This window comes from Vicugna pacos, chromosome 3 (genome assembly GCF_048564905.1).
Source record: "Vicugna pacos chromosome 3, VicPac4, whole genome shotgun sequence".
In the NCBI taxonomy this organism is placed as follows: domain Eukaryota; kingdom Metazoa; phylum Chordata; class Mammalia; order Artiodactyla; family Camelidae; genus Vicugna; species Vicugna pacos.
This window is the reverse complement of record NC_132989.1, coordinates 31,850,052-31,869,839: the sequence shown is the minus strand read 5'-3', so window position 1 is coordinate 31,869,839 and position 19,788 is coordinate 31,850,052. Positions and strand designations below refer to the sequence as shown.

Here is a 19,788-nt window from a genome sequence, read left to right as displayed (position 1 = left end):
AAGTACACACACACACACACACACGCATATACTCTTACTCTCTGGTTTCCTGTTTAAGTTAGTAAGCTTGTTCATATCCATGCAGCTGTTGCTGAGCAGAGTTCCAGAATGTTGTCAGACTCATCTTCTAAGCCAAGTCATTATGGTGCCTGCTCCTGAGGAAGGCCTGTCAGGCACATCATCACTGATGCCCTCAGAGGTTTAGGTTTATTTCCTTCTCAAACTAAATTTGCAGTTAATCATTTGAAAGTTCATTAAGTTATTTACATTTCTGTTTCTAAAATGCACTTACATGTTTGCTTTTCCACCCCCTTGAAGTACTAGGTTCTGAGTTTACTATTCATTCTCCAGTTTTATTTCCAGTGTTGTTCATCAGACAACTTAGTTTTGATTTATATCACTTTAACTTCCTTCTTATGGGTTGTCTACTGAGTTCTTTTTATTCTTCTGTTACTTTATATTTCTTATTTTACTCTATCCATGTTATTAATTTTTGTATATGTATCTGTTTAATATATTACAAATGCTTTTTGGAACTAAGTGAGTTACTTAATAAAAAGAATATAACTTTTTATTTTTGCCAGATTTTCTTCTTACTCTTGAGAAGTATGTACCTTTCTAGTGTTCTGGGATTTACTTAACAGGTCCCTCTACCTCATTCGCACTGTTTTATAGAGGATAAGGTTTCCCTCTCACTACATCATACTTGATTGAAGAGAAGTCTTTTTCTTGCCATAGCTGCTGATAAAATAGCTGTTCAGTCCTTATAAAATATTTCTTTATATACAAACAATTGTCATTTTTAAAAATTTGTATTTGGCAAAATAATTCTAAGACCAGATTCAAATCCTCTTTCTTTGTGAATTTTTATCTCCTTACCCTTAACTCACTGGCACTATTTCCCCTCCTGGTACTCCTGTTTATCTATAGATAGAGCCATATCATTATTCGCCTGTATCACATGTAATAGTTTTATTTTTGTAGCTACCTTGAAATGTCTTTGTAGAAGTGAGCAGTTCTCATACTTCACTTTTTAAAAAATCTCTTTATATTGCTTGGGTAAAGTGTACAGTGAATAAGATTTTCCAAGTATTGTTGAATACTTTTAGTAAAATTCAAGCCCTGCTGGTTTGTCATAGGTTGTGACTGCTCTTTGGCTTTGGGTTTATTATTTTTTGTAAGCAACATTTCATCCTACCTTTCTAACTTTGTCTCCTGTGTTTTGTATATATGGGGATTAGGGAAAGAAGGACAGTGTGAAAGAAAGACATCATGTGGGTCTTGAGCCATGGAGTATGCTTTTTCTCTCTGAAGATGCAAGACCAGTGAGATGGAGAAATTATCCTAGAAAATAGAAGAAGTGACATTTTTGCAAATAATGCATTCATTATTAGTTGTAGTCTGTCATAATGGGAGTGCTGGAAGAAGGGAGTCTTTCTGACTCTTACCTTGTAGGAACTGAAGCGAATATTTGCTCTGAGAGTTAAGTATGACTCAAGCACTCTATGTCAGGCAGTAATTTAAAGAAAGGTAAAATATTGTTCTGTGGTTTCTGGCACCATAGAAGTTAGTTGATGGTCATTTTAAAGCAGTGATACTGCTTACTCTTTTATTTTGTGACACTTAAGTTTTGGTTGTGATTCTAAATACCTTCAGCAGTTGAGATATACTTTATTTACTGTGTATGTATTAACAATATGGAGGTTCTGAAACTGCAAATCTGATTTTTATAGCTTAAAGAAATGGTATAGTTTATAGAAATTTTTATAACCTGTAGCAAAAACATTTAGCTATTTCAATCTGAAGTAAACTAAGAGCTATATTCCCTGGCTTTTCTTTAAGGAAATTGATTTTGATTCAGTTGATTTATTAAATACTTTTTTAAATATCTGTATTTGTTTCTTCTCTAAAAATTGATTAGTTCTTTCACAGTATAGCTGAGAAAGGTTAACATTTCCAATTTTTATCTCCAGTGAATCTCTTTTGACCTTAGTTAATTCAACATAGAAATGAGGCCAAATATAACCTCCCTGTGATTTAAAACAATAAGAAAAGACCATTTACAACAATACCCTGAACACATTCTTCTGTTTTTATTAGTAGGAGCAAAAATTTGATCATTTTGTTAGATTTTAGCTTTTTCTGTTTGTTATGTCTGCCTGTGGATTAATGTTATTATTTTTATATACATATAATGAATATTACTTAAAGTTATGCCTGTTGCCACTCCAGGGGACAACCTGAAGTTTTGTAATTTGAAAGTCTTTCAGTAGTTTTGAGAGGAACTTAGGTCTACATGATTTATGTTAACAAAGTTTCCAAATTTTGTTTTCAGAGTTGTCTTTGAGATTTTAACGTATTTTACATGTGTCTAGGATGCCCCTGTTTGTGTTTAAAAATATTAAAAAGACATATGAATACGTGTCTGCAAATGCGTGTACAATCTTAGGACTACTTTTTAAACTAGTTTTGTAAAAACTTTATAATTACTTGAAAAATACCCTTTCTTCTTTGATAAATGATCCCTCCATATTCTACAGCCTGCTCTCATTCTCAGTAGAATCTGTCTTCTTTGTCTTCATGTATTTCTTTTGGCTCTAAGGGTATAACCCTAAATTAAGTATGATGGGATTTCTGAGCATTGTTTCTTCTTGAAATTTTAGTTTATTTATGATAGGATAAAAATACTGCTTTAAACAGCTGCTGTAGGTAGAATATCAGTACTACAAATATCAATACTTCAGTAATTTTTAGAGGAATTACAGAAAAGGGGAAAGAGAAAGGTGTAGGATTTGAAACTAATGTGATTATCGCCGTAATTTTTAAAGCATATTTTAAAAATCAGACATTATAGCTGAAAGTAATTTTAGAAGTCTTCTACTATTGCTTTCAAAATTATAGAGGAAGAGACAGGAACTTTTATGATTTTTTAAAGTTTTTTTATTTTTTTTCTCTGTTATAGTGATGCCTTTGATATACAATATGGAGTAGTAGTTATCCGCCTAAAAGAGGGTCTGGATATATCTCATCTCCAAGGACAAGGTAAATCTTGTTTGAAATATGTTTCTTTATTTTAAAAATACAAATTACTTTGTTAGAAAATTATATATAATTCTACCAATTCTACAGTAATCTGTTCTGTGTCATATACTTATTGTGTGGCACTTTAAGATCAGATCTGTTTGACTCTACCAGAGTTTGTATTTTCTCTTTGTACCAACCTGAATGGTGGCTAGTAATTATTAATAGAATAAAATTCACTTCAATCATAAGTTTAAGAGAAACAAACATTAGTTATGATTGTAGTTTGGCCAGATTTGTAAAATTACATGATAAATAATCAGAGGAAAAATTTTAAACATTTTTATGTTTATGAAAGTCATGCTTTGTACATAGAGGCATATTAATAAAGAAAAACTTAACTTTGTTATATCTTTTACTCTTTATTCAGAAGAGACACTATAAATTATTTTTTTTAACTTTCTCATTTTGAAGTAATTATAGATTCACAAGAAGTTGCAAGAAATAGTACAGAGGCATCTTGTGTACCCTTCATCCACTTTCCCCCAGCAGTAACATCTTGTATATCTATAGTTCTTTATCAAAACCAAGAAATTGACACTGGGACAATTTACATATCTTACTTAGATCCCCCAATTTTACATACACTTGTGTGTACCTGTGTGCATGTGTGCACGTGTGTGTAGTTCTATGCCGTTTGTCACATACGTTGATTCACGTTACCAGCACCACAATCAAGATGCAGAGCTGTTCCATCACCACAAGATCTCCTTTGTGCTACTTTTATCATACTCCTCCCCTGTCCTCTAACCCCAGACACCCACTAATCTCTTCTCCAACTATGTAATTTTTTAAGCATTAAAATTTTTTTTAATTAAAACCTATTAAAGTGTACTTATCACTTTTGCCAACTTTATAAAAACTTTGGAAAATTCCATACCCTCTAGTGATTTCCTGGGAATTTAAAAAAAACTATAAGTTTAAGAAAGTTTGCATACCTAATATTTTACCCTTATCAATTAATTACCTAGATCATCAAAATTAGCTAAGCCTAAATAGCTGAGAGGCATATAATGAACTTTTGTCATCTGTTTATGTATTTAAACTGTTTTAATCCTCCCAGTCCCCCCACCGTTTTAAGGGTATTGTGTAGTTCTGAAAGGAATGCTTTGAAGTCTTTATTCATGTAACACAAAAGTATGGCCTGCTGAAAATGCATTTTGTTACTCTGGAGTAGGCCTTGCAAAATACTATTTCCATTCTCTTTTGCTCTAACAGTAATTTCGGTGTAGGGGTACCTGTTAACTCTGCATAACTATTAGTAGTATTCCCTTTTACTCTCAAAAGTATCACAGTTTGGCTAATAAATTATATAGTTCTATAATTTGCTGAGATTTGAGTGTGATTGGAAGTTTGACAAAATATTTTCATGTGTTTATAATCATGAGAATTGTTTTGAAAGCCTCGTTTTTCATCATTAAGATTTGAAGACAGGAATTTGGTTTAGCACAGGGCTAAAGAGCATAGGCTATGGTGTCAGATACACTTAAAAAATTCCAACTTTTTCTCTTAGTAGTTTTGTAGCCTGGGCAAATTTGCTGACTTCCAAGCCTCAGTTTCCTCCTCTTTACTTCGTAGGGCTATTGTATGAAGATCAAATAAGAGATACTGCCTGTGAGGCTCTTAGCATAGTGCTGGCATGTAGGCTTACATAGTTTCTGTTGTTATTTCTCTTACTATACACGTATCAGTGATGAGGATTATGAATAGATGATCAATTTCATATCATGTTTGTCTTTATATGTTTTAATGGTAGAAGCTAACGTTTACTAACTCCTTCCCAAGAAGCAGAAAATGAAGAAAGTGCCTTAAAAATAGCTTTTTCAACATGAGCTTAGGAAATGACTTTGTCCCCTAGTTTCAGCATGGATTATCACATTGTTTACTTAAGAAATCATTTTAAACTTAACATTATTTCATAATGAACTTTGCTTGAAGTTGTCATCTAGTTGATATTACACCATGATGCCCTCTTTGGTTAAAATAAGATTTAGATAACATTTTGAATACTTTTATGTCTGCAGAAGAATTATTGTCGTCACAAGAGAAATCTCCTGGTGTCAAGGATGTGGTACTAAGTGTGGAGTATAGTAAAAAATCAGATATAGATACTTCCAAACCATCTAGTGAAAAATCAATTACACATAAAGGTAATATTTGTTCAAACAAGAAATTTTATTAATGGTAATGTTTTAATTTTGGAAGAAATGGTTTTGTTATATATGGTATGTCTTACAAAATAACCAATTCTCAAACTTGTACTGTTCATTTCTAGTTGCTCAGAAATGACTACAAGTGATTAATTATTTTTAAGATATTAAAGTAGATCATTGAACAGAAACCATACCAGTTAACTATATACTAGTATGCTCTTGTATGTTTTTATTTATACTTAATTTTAGTTTGAAGCATAGGTTAAATCTGAACTTGGAAAGAAACATGGTAATTTTGGAGTAATGTGCATATAGCTTATGATAACTCTGAAAGGTATGAGGTTTATAAAATCAATTTGCATAATTTTTTGGTAAATCAAGATATTTGAATACTAGCAGTTTTGTTTATGTGCTTAGATACTCAGATTATTTTTATATCTACTATACCTGGTGTTGCTGAGGTAAAACAATGTAATAAAATATCAAGCGCAATTTTATTCCTCAGTTTAATCTTCTGAAAAAATTAGCTATTTGTATTTGGTTGCTGAACTCTTGGGTCATAATTATAGACATAAATATCCCTAGTGGCTAATGTGGTTTAATTTTTTAGAAAGTTTTCCTAATCTCGTAAGACTTTGGGATAATTTCATCCACAAATCTCTATGTCATGTTTATAAGAAGGAAAGAGAGATGACTTCCAAATCTTACTCTCCCACCCTCACTCCTACCTCTGTTCAGTTTAGTATCTCCATCTGTCCTACTCCCAGCTGACAAGCAACAAGAAAAATCTGCACTGTAAATCATCAAACCATATCACACTTTTGATTCCTGTAAAATAATTACCATTCTTTTTCTGAAATTGATAACCTTAGACAAATCTTATCTCTGAAATTGATCTCTTCTAGATTATTTAGAAGCATTAATGTTGCTTTTTCTTTCCTCTTTATTTAACTTTTTGCTTAGAGTAGTGGTAGTTGAGAGTTTAGTTGATACTCGCTTTCCATTTCAATTCTTTGCTGGCTTGATTGTAATTTGTTTTGTCTTTTACCTCAAAATTCTATAAACTGGTTCTGATAACTCTTATGTTCCTGCATTTTTAGTTTATGGTATACATTCTTTCATTTTTCTATTACTTTTCTTTTGGTTGTTGTCCTTTTCTCATGTCTAAAACAGATACTTTCTTTATGGAATCTGTCAGGAATTAATAGGTAAAGCTATAATGGCAAGGGAAGAAGTAATAACAAGCATCTGCCTGTGCCTCGCACATTGTAGTAGGTGTCAGCCATACATTAGCTCATTAATGAATGTGTGTCACAATCTTATGAAGTAATTATAGAGTAGGAAACTGGGTCAGTACATTTCTGCTCATCATTTAGTATAAAAATGTAAATGCCTTTAACTTAATTTAAATCATTTTTAAGTGTCAAGATTTCCTTGACATTTGTGAGTTCTTTGAAATAAATGCAGAATGTCCATAGTTATATTTATAAATGTTTTTATTATCATTAAAGAAAGATAATATCAAATGTCTGCTTTCTAAGAACAACAATATTTAATACTATAAAATTAAATGTGATAACTGAAATGTTTCTTGTTCCATAACAGGCATAAAAATTAGCATTCACTTTGTTACATGTTTATTTTCCATTTAGCCAGTTATTTTCAAAATTAGCATAGAAAATTTAGAAAGTTTATACAATTTAAGTCTTCAGAATTATAAACATTCTGGTATAGTTATTATACTTGGTATATCCGTCTTATTGACTCATATAATGTGCAAAGGGACAAAAACAATACCCTTTGAATATGTATTTTGTGCTAGGCACTGAGCTGAGTGCATTAATGCTTGCAATATAACATCCTTAAGAGGTAGGTATTGTTCACTATTTTAACAAATGAGGAAAGTGAGGAGTTAACTAGCTCAAGGTCACATGGCCAGAAAAAGGGTTAGAGGTAATCCTGGAATTCTGGGCTTAAGAGCTGACTGCAGTGTACTCTTTCCTGTCCAAGTTGGGAGTTTTATGTGCCTTAAAAGTAGTATAGCTTGTGATAAGGAAAAAAAATTGAAATTAGGGAAACTGCTAAGCCCAGGAAATATTTATGTATATGTGAATATATATGGACAAATATATGTATACATATATGCATATACTTATATACATATCCATATATAAATTTATGTATATGAAAAATCACTCCCGTGTAACCTGGCATTTTATATAAACCAAAACTCGTGTCTGATCAAATTCCTTAATATTCCAAGTGGTGATTAATTTTTACAAATACCAAATATTCATTAAATGTTTCTAAAATTACTTGTAGTCATTTGCAAAGTGATGCAGTGGCCTGTATGAAATTTAAGTATTATCTGCAACATCAGTTTTTTTAATGTCATGTTTCTACTCTGTAATCCATAGTTCAACATCTTTTCAACTGCTTTCAAATATGAAAGTTTAAAAATTCTGAAATTTTTGAAGTAAAAATTCCAGTTTTACAGGAATAAAATTTAGGGATGGGTTTTGAGTAGCCCTGTTGGAGGAGTCTAAAATACACCTTTTAAAATCCTGAACACTCAATGTAGAAAATATCTTCAGTCTTAATTATTTTTCACACTGTTTCTTCATACTATGTTTTGTTTATAAATGTGTTCTATTTATATTTTCATTACTTTATTAATATAAAGGCAATTAACTTACATTTTGTGTTTTTTAAACATAATCTAGATGAGGAAGAGGATGGCAAGACTCCAACTCAACCACTGTTGAAAAAAGGCAGGCATTTTTCATCATTTTGTTTTAATCCTTTTTCTCATACTGCTGATTTTTTAACTCCAGTCTTATTATTTTCTTTCTTTATCTTAGTTTTTATTCCATTGTGAGGTGATGTTACAGTTATTTATTAAAGGCAGATTAGGAGAATTGTCATTAGTCCAACTAAAGCATTAAATCATCACAGGAAAAGGTGATGTATCAAAGACAAATTCTTTTAAATCACCATAGCATTTCTGAAATATTCAAATCCTGAAAATTAATTTTTTAATTTAAACTGCATGGTTTAGATGATAAATAGAGACACTGAAATAGGTCTATTTACAGTGTCACTTGCATTCTTTACCATCGGTTGTACCCAGCCAAGTCCTTAATTTTGATACTAATATATTTCTCATTTCAAAAATTACAATATTTCTCACAGTCCTGCTGCGTTTGGGAGATACACAGTCATGTCAACGTACATGAATTTTATGAGAAGGAGATAGAGGTGAGAGTTATGGAGCAGTGTGGTTTGGTAGCCATATTTCATCATGCAAAATCATTCATCATGTTTGCGTACATCATGGCAGCATGAAAAGTGAATGATGGACATTCTACAAAAGTGATCAGATTTCCTTCTGTGGATTTCTGCTTTTAAAATTTGTTGTAGGGATTTCATTATAGTCATTTGCTTACTCATAGAGCCAGTGCCATTTTTTTTTTTTAATTTCCTAGGGATACAAATGGGAACTCCCTTGATAAATCGTTCTTTAAACCTACAGCAGATGGGTGCCCTTCCTGGGAGTTCCCACCATCTTTCTGTGGTTCAAAGAAAGATGTGGTGATGATATGACTTCAGAATTCAGTCTCACATATTGAGGGGAGGTAACATGAGGGAGATTTTTCTTAGGCTGAGAGGTTTCACTGTGATAATTGCAAGATTGTATTGATATGTCTTTCACTTCCTTCTATCTTTTATATTACAGATAACAATATTTTGTGTTAATTTTTTTTCGAGCTTTAAATTATTGAGAAACCAGATTGCAAAAGAAATATGTTCATGGAACAAGCCTAAACTTAATTTACTCAGCATAAAACAGCTTTTCAAAACTCAGAATCTAGCAGTCACTTATAATTTTCTCGAGTCGTTTTTATGATTCTCTTTAATTCAGAGTGTTTCCAAATATTAGAAATTAGGCAAGATAATTTGGATGAGTACATACTCAATACTAAACAGGTATTGTAGAGACACGTTTATCTTTAATGATTTTTAAGTATGTTTAAATTATAAACAACTAAAAACTTATGATGGATGCCAGGTATACAACTAACTACATTATAAACATTTTAATATATAAAAGTTAGAGAATTATAGGAATTTAGCTAAAGAGACTTTAATAGTTACCTCCCTTATTTATATCTTATTTTTCTGCTTAATTCTTTAGAATCCAAAGGCCCTGCTGTGCCTTTAAATGTAGCTGATCAAAAGCTTCTTGAAGCTAGTACACAGTTTCAGAAAAAGCAGGGAAAGAATACTATTGATGTCTGGTGGCTTTTTGATGATGGAGGTAAGGTTACTAACATTTCTAAACAAGTTTAAATTTTCTGAAGTTGTGGGAATAGTACTTGGAGATAGCGTGTATTCTTCACCCATAAACCCCATTCCCGTTAGACCAGCATTCTCAAAAGCAACAGTATTAGTTCTAGAATCAGGCATCACACTTAGTTGTCGGTCTCTTCAGTGGCCTGTAATTTGGAAGTTGCTCAGTCCTTCCCTGAGCTTAATGACCTTAATTTTTTTTTTAATATTACAGACCATTTTGTAGAATGTCACTCAATTTGGAGTGCTGTTTGATAATTCATCGTAATTAGTTTCAAGTTACGTGTTATGGGTAGAAATATCACAGAAGTGATGCTGTGCCCTTCTGTCTGTCTCTTATCAAGTGGCACATACCGTTAATTTATCTCACCACTGGTGAGGTTAGCTTTGACCATTGAGTAAGTTGGTTTTCACCAGGTTTATATATTGAAAAAATTAATGTTATTCACCTTTATAATTGCAGGCATTTGAGTGATGGGAGTTATTTTGAGACTATGTAAATATATACCATTGTTACTGTGGTTTTTGTCACCATCTTTAGCATCCAATGATATTTCTGCCTGAATTTATTCTTAGTGTTGTTTTTGTTGAGATGTGTTTGTGGTTGCCAAATGATGATTTTATCAATCCCATCATTTCTTCCTCGTCTGTTAGTTGGTGTTTTACTGTAAAGAAGAGCTTTCTCTTTCTGTCTGTGTGAACGTACAGATTCCTATTTAGTGGCATATGATTTTTCATTCTCATTATTTGTGTTTGATCAGATTGTCCCAGATTTGGTCAGCAGTAGCCTCTAATTTAGGCTGACTTTCATTTGCTGTGTCCCAATCATTTTTTAATTTTCTGATAAAAAATCTTCCAGGCTCAGTTTTGTACTTTACCTACAGCAATCCTTGAGTCAGCTTTATTCAAGGATCCTTGATTCCTTTTAGTGGGTAATGGTATTAGATAGGCTTGTTGCTACTAGGGTGTCACTGCTCTCTGGCGCTCTCAGTGGACAGATCTAGGAAATACACATATATACATTGGTTTATATATACAGATATAGATTGAAACCAATTCCAGTCCAGCACTTCAGGGTTTGGTCCAGCTTCTCACTTTTTATGTTTTTCATTTCAGTGAGAAACATGGCTCCTGTTAGCTTCAGTGAATATTCTCATTTCCTCAGTCCCGATGTGACTAATCTCCTGACCCTGCCAGGCCACTGTATCATTTCTCTGCCTTCTTCACATGGGCTCTGATTCTACAGGTCCTTTCTTGTTCAGATGTGCCAAATGACTTTTTGACTGAATTATTAAGGAGGGACAGAAAGAAAAATACTGGTTCATACTGAGTTGTAGTAAACAAGTTTTTAGCAACTAACTTGAATTAAAACTTCTTACTTGGGGAAGTAGTGTTTAATAAATGATTTGTTATGTTTTTATGATTTAGGTCTGACTTTATTGATACCTTATCTTCTGACTACCAAGAAAAAGTGGAAAGATTGTAAGATCAGAGTATTCATTGGTGGAAAAATAAACAGAATAGACCATGACCGGAGAGCGTAAGTCTATTTTAAATTAATGGACATTTATCTAGTAGTACTTCATTATTTCAATATAGATTTTGTAGGAAAAAAATTAGACAATTCAGAAAATGTCAGTGAATTATGCAAGAAGTACTGGTAATAATTTAAAAGTTAAACCTGTAGCTCATTTGTTTTCTAACATCTTAATTTAGAAAACTCATTTTATTCAAAATAAAATCTATTTTGTTAATTGCTTTTCCTATATGTATGTTTTAACTTTTTTGTTATTACCAACAAAAGATTCATTACCAACTCTGCCTCCAAAAAGGTATGCATTCACTGGAAAATCAGAGGCTTGGAGTTCTTTTCCCGTGCTTGGCCCAGTTCAAAAGAAAAAAAAATACTGTGAACTTAATCTGCCATCAGTTAATAGCTTCAGGTTTGCTCAAAAAGTCATATTTGGTTCTTGAGATAAGCATTCTTCATGGATAGAAGAATAATCCAAAAATAATTTTAAAATAACTTGACTAAGTTTTTACTAAAATCAATATACTTACCAATATAATTTGTCTAAAATTAACTTAAAGTAGTTGCTATTCAGTTTTATTATTAATTTCTTGTTTTGTCCATTCATTATTGGATGCTAAGGAGAGATTCAGAGAAACTAAAAGAATACAATAGAAGTTTTCTACTCAGAGAATTTAGATGTCTGTTTTGTGAATGTACAGTATGAATTAATTCATTTGGACTTTGTTCAGTACTTGATAGACTTTTCCTGTAAATCATGCTTTTTAGATATATGGTTTCAGCCCTAAATAGAACAAAAATACTTATTGTATACACCCTTCATGTATCTCAGTACTGCTGTCTTTTGTTCCAGGATGGCTACTTTGCTTAGCAAGTTCCGGATAGACTTCTCTGATATCATGGTCTTAGGAGATATTAATACTAAACCAAAGAAAGAAAAGTAAGTTATTGAATAAATTACTTTGTACAAATCTCTGATTCTTTTATAGGTGACCTACTCAGACATTCAAGTAAAACAGATTATTTAACTTAAACTAATTACCTGGGAGTTTTGCCTGCTGTTAGTTACATGTAAAGTCAACTTTTGTTTTAATCTAGCAGATAATTGGCATGCCTGTAGAAGAGAAGTAAGTCCAAAGCATTTTCAATATTTAGAGAAGAATTCAGTTACTGCCTGACAAGTAATTTCTGAAAATTACTAATGCCACAGAAATTCCACACAGTCCTTTAAATATCCATTTTTCATCTCTTGTTCACTATGACCTTTCAGTCCCTACTCCACATATGTATTACTTTCCACTATTTTATCTTCTTACTAAAATAGGAAAAATTTAAGAATTTGTCTATAATAATTGCATTCAGAATTCTCAAGTCAAAGAAAAGTAGACTTGTGGACTATTTTACCTGAAAATGGTATACAGAGATTGTTATTATATATTTATATTACTGTATATAATTTTAATTACTCTCAGATATATGTTGACTACATGATGAAGCTGATATGAAAAATTCATTTTAAATAGAAAACAGTAAGATATTCGTTGTAAGTTCCAGTCAGGGAGAGGACTTCTTTCCTCTTATAAAATTATATATTTCAGGAGCTTTGTATGAGACTTGATACTGAAAAATAGGTTTTTCACATTCATAGAGGATTAGAGTGCTATTCATGTTCTTGTACTATCTTCTGTCTTGTTAAGTATCTTTAGATCTAGAGATTAATTCTGCATCTTCTAAATGTTTAATATCTGCCCTTTCCTCCCTTCACAAAATTCTAATCTTTTCTTAACTACTTATATTCACTGGAACTTGAACTGGGAGAGCTTTTAAGTGTTTTGAGTAAAGGAGTAACACACTTTTACTTAACTACTCAAGAGGGTTATTTTGGCTACAGGGTGAAATTTATTTAGATTGAGGGTGGTGGGTGTGGGAGCAGGGGTAGATAAAAGGAGATCTGCATTAGCAGTTAAAATTGCAATTCTGTTATTAGGAGTATGATTCTAAATTTCTAATCAGTTTGAGAAACTAGTGATTGCTGTTTTCTAAATAAATTCCCACAGTGATTATCTAAGGATACAGAAGGGAGCAGAATAGCTGGAAAACACTAACTTTTCAAGTTATAATTTAATGTTTAAGATCTTATTGTTAAGTAATTTAAAATAAAGTTAATTGTCAGTATTCTCTGTAAGTATTATAGCTTTTGATGAAATGATTGAGCCATACAGACTTCATGAAGATGATAAAGAACAAGATGTTGCAGATAAAATGAAAGAAGACGAACCATGGCGAATAACAGATAATGAGCTTGAACTTTATAAGACCAAGGTATTCTTTCTTTCCTGCTTCCTTTTCATTAATCTTCCCTATGATTTTTTTTACTTAAGACATAAGTATCAGGAACTGTAGTTGGTTATGAGAGGAACCAGCTGTGTAAATTAAATCTACTTGAAGTTTGAATTTTATGTGGATAGTACAAAGGATTAATTTTTTTAAATTAGGGAACAGATATTCTTATTACATCAAAATTGATTTTGGTTTCCTTTTGTCTCCTTATAGTTTTATGAACCACGGTAGCTTCTAATTTTCATAAAGTCTAGGAATGACTTTGTTCTGTTTCATTTCAGACATACCGGCAGATCAGGTTAAATGAATTATTAAAGGAACATTCAAGCACAGCTAATATCATTGTCATGTAAGTAATACCTATACTAAGATTTTTGGGGGTATTCATTTTATGATAATGCAATTAGGATTAATTTCTATTACCAAATATGTATCTACATAACATACATAATTACTTAGTAGTTTAAGGAGGAAAAAATTAACTTTTTAAAAAAATACACTTGCTTTAAGCATATGAAGAAATAATTTAAGATAGGAGGAAAGAAGAATAAAAATTTTAGTCTGAAGTTTGTATGGATCTAAGTACTTTATCATAGTAGTTTATTTTGTAATTTTTCCTTTGTGCTTTTTCCCTTCTTTTAAAAATTCCTTAGCTTTGGAAACACCACGGCATAGTCAACATATGTAGGGTTTGAGAGCTGCAAGTTAAAATTTGGACCCCAGGTAGCTTCTTCATAAAAATAACCCCATAAAGTTACGTGGAGAATTAACTTTAAAACGTGATTCCTATCTGAATCCCCACCCCCAAGTTCCTGCACACAAACTTTTCATATAGACACGTGTCCTTGCATTGAATGTAGATCTTTATGCTTACTCTGGCTTTTCCTCCACTAAACCAGGTTTGCTAGATCTTTTCTTGAACACAGTCCTAGAGTCTGGGTCCTTAAATTGGTAAGGAAGGCCCAGACCTCTGAACACATGCCAAATGATGAAATAAAGTCATTCCAAAGGGTTGTTATTTTAACAACTAACATTTTCTACACCAGCAAATTGTAGATTTTGCTGATGATAGTCAAGTATCTGTAATAGAAGATACTAAAACATCGAAATCTAGTGAAAAACACTCTGTGGAAAGGCTGAACATACTACCACTATTTACAAATGGAAATGAGAGCCCAGAGAGATAAGAGAAAATGGACATTAATATGTAAAATAAATTGTGTTTGAATTTCATTTGTCCATGTATAGTTACCACTATCTAAATTCAGGTAGAAACATCCTTTTTTCCTAAAAGAATTCTAAAGGGTAGTTCGGGGTTTAATGTTAGATATTAAATGTTACGGTTTACAGAAATATTTATTTGCTGTTCTCAGGAAGAAATACTTTAAAAATCTTTTCAAACTTGAAAAAAATGAGAATAGTGATATGTGAGTATAATAGTCGCTATATTATAGGCAGAATTTCCCTGCACTCAAAAATATTCTGTAACTTTGGTAATTTTTAGTTACTATTACTGTAACTTAATTTATAAATTTTTATTACATTTTATTCTTCTCAACTTAAATGCATTGCTTAATTAATTGCCTTTGTTTTTTGGATACCAGGAGTCTCCCAGTTGCACGGAAAGGTGCTGTGTCTAGTGCTCTCTACATGGCATGGTTAGAAGCTCTATCCAAGGACCTACCGCCAATTCTCCTAGTCCGTGGGAATCATCAGAGTGTCCTTACCTTCTATTCTTAAATGTTCTATCCGCACAGTGGACAGCCCTCCACACGGTACTTCAGTGCCTAGTGAAACTGAAATCACTGAAATCTTCAATGACACGTTAACATCACAATGGCAGACTGTGACTTTTCTTTCACTATTTCATTAATTTGAAAGCACACAGGGAAGTTGCTTCATTGATATGTGTACGGAGACTTCAGTTTTAGTCAATTCTGTATCTCACTCTTGATGATTCCTTGTTGTTGGACTGAAACTCATGAAAGTTTTCCTTTGCTACTTGAATAGCAATAAAAGTATGTTATTTTTTGATTGATGAAAGGAGTACAAAAAGCCTTTAGCCTTGAGGTGCCTTCTGAAATTAACCAAATTTCATCCATCTATCCTCTTTTATAAATTTGTAGAATGTCAAACTTTGCCTTTAGCTCTTTTTATTTTTAGTCTTTTCACCTTAAAATAAAATGGACACTGCTTTTCATCTTCCATTGAACAATTAGTGTTGAGAGTACTGTATGTTTTCTATTACTTATATAAAAGTGTCTGTTAGATACACTAAAGAAAGTGAGAAATTAGGGCAAGTTAATAAAAATCCAAGAAAAAAATGGGAACCAAAATGTGACCCTGAGGTTAGGTTTGCATGAGTTTGTATAAATGTAGATTGAAGGAGAAAAAAGGCCAAATAAACCTTTAAAAAAAAACAAACTCTAATTGGCTTTTATTTATATCTTTATTTGATTATCCTGTCTTGAAATCTTAGGCAATGTTGAAGATTTATCCAGTACTTCTAAAAAACATGCTGAAAATTCACATGTCATTCTTTAGGCAAAAAATTTCAAGATTATTGGTAGTTAGTAGAAGAAAGATCTTACCTAATTTAGAGTTTTCCTTAAATATGAGGGACTTTTATGAAATGCTAAAAGATTTTTTGGAGGAAAATTAGACAAAGCATTGTCGTTTAATAGAATATTCCAATAAACACTACATGGAATTTCACTAAAGCATCCTTTTATAAATCATTAAAATATTTAATGTTTCATCAAATGGTTAAATGGACCACGGGTTTCTTAGTGAAATGTTTTTAGGCTTAATTCATTCAATTGTCAAGTACACTTAGTCTTAATTAATATACTCAGGTTTGAACAGATTATTCTGAACATTTAAATTTAACCCATTCTTAATACTTTAAAACTTTTGTGTTAAGAAAAACTGCCAGTTTGTGCTTTTGAAATGTCTGTTTTGACATCATAGTCTACTAGTACAATTTTGACAGTGCATATGTACTGTTACTAAAAAGCTTTATATGCAATTATTAATGTGAAGTTTTTTCATTTTTTATTCAAGGAAGGATTTCCTAAAAACATTTCAAGGGATATATGTCTACATATCTGTATGTGTGTGTGTATATGTATATGCATACACAGATGCATATGTGTATTTATAATGACATGTTACTGGTTTTTTGCATTTTAAGGTGATCACGATTAATCAGATTAAAAATTGTTTCAGCAAACATAAGTTCAAAGTTAGACTGAGAGATACACATTTCATAGAGAACAAAGGTGATCATTTGAAGGGCATGTAACTTCATTCAGTTAGAAATGGAGAACATTTCATCCAAAGTACTGTTCAGTGTGTTCATTGGTACAAATTTCACTGGTAAAGAATTTATGCAGATTTTCATGAATCTTGATAGAAATCTGTAAAATCACTGCTGTTGTCAATAATGCAGTATTTTTACTGCATGAGTCATGAACTAAATTAATATTAAAATGGAGATCTGGTAGTAAGTTTGAATTCAGGATGTTAAGAGAATGAGGTTGTTAATCTAAAATTTTTTCCCTACATTGTAACTCATAGAATCATACCATTTATTGGAAGTTCTGTAGTGTTTGAGGGGGAAAAGACAGTAGAAATGTCATACTATTCAGTAAACAATATCATGTTTGACCTTTTTAAATGGATAATAGGGCATAACTGAGTGCTGCTATCTTGAAATGTGCACAGGTACACTTACTTTTTTTTGTTTTTAAGTTTTTCCCATTCAGGAAACCATAATTGTGATCTGTACTGCAGGAACCAAATGTCATACATCATACATATGTGTATAAAGTACATAAAATATATCTAAATATGCATAATGGGGGAGGGTAATATTGTCTGTGAAATAATGTAAGAAGCTTTTCACTTTTTAAAAAAAAGTATTACTTTCACTTAAAACTAGACACCAGATCAAAATTGTCAAGGTTGTTGTAGTGCTCTAATAAATTTGAACGATTAATTCTTAAGAGATGCTAGCTAGTGTTGAAGCTATTCTACTCCATTTTATTTATACTGAATTTGATTATTTTAATACCAAATTTTTAGTTCTAATCATTGGTGATAACTTGGAAATAATTATGCAATGGCATATGACAGTTCATTATTTCTATAGGCAAAAATTCAGTGGGTTTAGAGAGAATGGTGGTGTTGATTATTAATAGTTAATTAAATCAAGTATTTATTTGTTACATTATTTTGTACTTTAGGTTTCCTTTTACATTCTTTTTTATGATTTCTGACATTACATATTTTTAAAGAGTATGGAAAAATAATTTAAAGAATTGAACTCTGGTGGATGTTTATCTACTAAGTTTAAAAATGTAATATTTTGATAATACTGTACTATAACTGTCACACAGATGCTTTTCTAATGTTTTAATGTTGAGTATTGCAGTTGCTGCTTTGTACAGAGGTTACTGCAATAAAGGAAGTGGATTCATTAAAACTATTTAATGTCTACTCGTATATTTTATCTGTTACTATAAATTGATGTCAACTTTGTGATTTAACCTCATTTATATAACTTATTTCATGGATGTCTGAGTTTTTTTTTTTAAGTCTTTTATCTTATTATTCACACCTTGGAAAAGTTGTTTGAAATTGTGCACTACCTTTAAAGCCTTTGTTAAAATCACTTTTATACTGACAGTGTGATTGAGCCATATCAAATGCAGCTCACTTTAATATTTTGTAAATGATACAGCTTTTCTAATTCTGTTTTATTTATCTTTGGGTTAAATCACATGTTTATGAATTAGGAAACTAGAAGATTAAAATAGATTCATAATTTGTGAATATAATCTGATTCTTTAGAAAATTTTTGGCAAAGGTAGTTTCAAGTTTTACAAAGCTTTTTTACTTTCTCATTTGAACATTACAGTAGGTATATTATATGTGCAAGACAGCTTATTTCTCTTCTACCATTGAGAAAGTAGCTTGGAGCATTGGAGCAAGTTTCCCAAGGTTATGTGATAAATCAACAGAGGCTACTGGCCCAGAGCCCAGATCTTCCATCTCCAGGGATGTCTCCATCTTAACATGTGCTTCTGCCTGATCCATAACTTACTGGCTGGGAGAGATTGGTCATTTCCAAACTACTCATACCTTTTTGCCTAGCAAGCATATGCTCAGGTAATACAAGTTGTTAGCTACACACTGTCTTAATCTGAAACAAACGTATATATGCATTGTATACGTTAGCTACACGCTGTCTTAATCTGAAACAAACGTATATATGCATTGTATGATCTTGCTTCTTCTCCAGTAAGCTGCTTTTCAGGCCAATTGTCTGGGGAGTTTTTAAAAGAGAATTCAGAGACAACTATGAATGTGGTATTTCCTAATATTAGACCATCCAAAGGTTTTCAAAACAGGAATGTAATTCATCTTTAAGCCAGCAGGGTTTTGTTGTTGTTGTTGTTGTTCATTCGCTGGGAAGAGAATATAAATGTGTTTGATACATTTCTGTCTTTATTTACAAATCAACAGGATATTTGTCCGATCAGAGTGAACAGACAGTAGTTTAATGTTTAACTGAGTAAAGACAGCAGAAGTTCTAGGATATACTCATCAGAAAGTACTGTTTAGCTAGTTCAGATAGTAGGTACACAAAAGGTGTTCGTGGGTTAACAATTTGACTTCCTTTTTTTTTTTTTTTTTTTTGGTAGACTACTAAAATACCTGAAGATATTGTTGCTCTCTATAGAACACGAAGGCAGTGGTCACAGACCACTGTGGGATAGGAGTTTTAGGTAGCCTATAATATAGTAGCATTAAGAACTTCAGCCCATTTTTTTGCCCTTGAATCTACCCTTGAATTTTGTGTTAGACAAGGTGGGAAAAACTGTTTTAGAGGGAAATGTGAGGGCCTCTGAATTTGTCACCTCCTGTTGTTCAGGCTTACTTATGGCTGCTGTCCTCAAGATCAGATTCCCAAAAATGCTAGTTCTTGTCAACATATATATAACCTCTGTTCTACTCTTCTAAGATATGAATGCAGATTAGCAAGATATTTTGCCCAGAGCTACAAATGAAATTTACTTTTTTGATCTGTAGAAAAGTATCAGTGATCCATGGATACTGAATGCAAAAGCAGAGGCCCCAGACATAGTAACTGACAGAATTTCATTAGAATACTGCTAAATAAGCTTTTGGGGTGGAGAACTGTGGAGATTTTATTCTGGAAGTTACACAGTCTGTTACATGGTTTATTCTTAACTTACACAGTCTGAAGAAGGCAAGTGGTTTACAGGGTAATTTCATACCCAGCTCACATCTCTAATTAACAGACCA

The 19,788-nt window shown here is 31.9% G+C and overlaps 1 protein-coding gene and 1 long non-coding RNA gene across 3 annotated transcripts in view; one reads left to right on the top strand and one right to left on the bottom strand.

Moving 5' to 3' along the window:
* LOC140694014 (uncharacterized) overlaps positions 1-15,267 on the bottom strand; it is a 45,898-nt gene extending 30,631 nt beyond the window's left edge. The window contains exon 1 of one of the 2 annotated variants that reach the window (XR_012069748.1): positions 15,183-15,267. This is a non-coding gene — a long non-coding RNA (uncharacterized lncRNA). The remainder of the gene's footprint in view (positions 1-15,182) is intronic. The other variant, XR_012069741.1, reaches the window with a different exon arrangement.
* SLC12A2 (solute carrier family 12 member 2) overlaps positions 1-17,944 on the top strand; it is an 84,271-nt gene extending 66,327 nt beyond the window's left edge. The window contains exons 19-27 of the mRNA XM_015247662.3: positions 2,963-3,042; positions 5,106-5,231; positions 7,958-8,005; positions 9,430-9,552; positions 11,013-11,124; positions 11,969-12,055; positions 13,302-13,437; positions 13,737-13,804; positions 15,060-17,944. Of these exons, the coding sequence (XP_015103148.2) occupies positions 2,963-3,042; positions 5,106-5,231; positions 7,958-8,005; positions 9,430-9,552; positions 11,013-11,124; positions 11,969-12,055; positions 13,302-13,437; positions 13,737-13,804; positions 15,060-15,195 (916 nt within the window). The 3' untranslated portion in view covers positions 15,196-17,944. The remainder of the gene's footprint in view (positions 1-2,962; positions 3,043-5,105; positions 5,232-7,957; positions 8,006-9,429; positions 9,553-11,012; positions 11,125-11,968; positions 12,056-13,301; positions 13,438-13,736; positions 13,805-15,059) is intronic.
* The last annotated feature ends 1,844 nt before the right edge of the window (positions 17,945-19,788 follow it).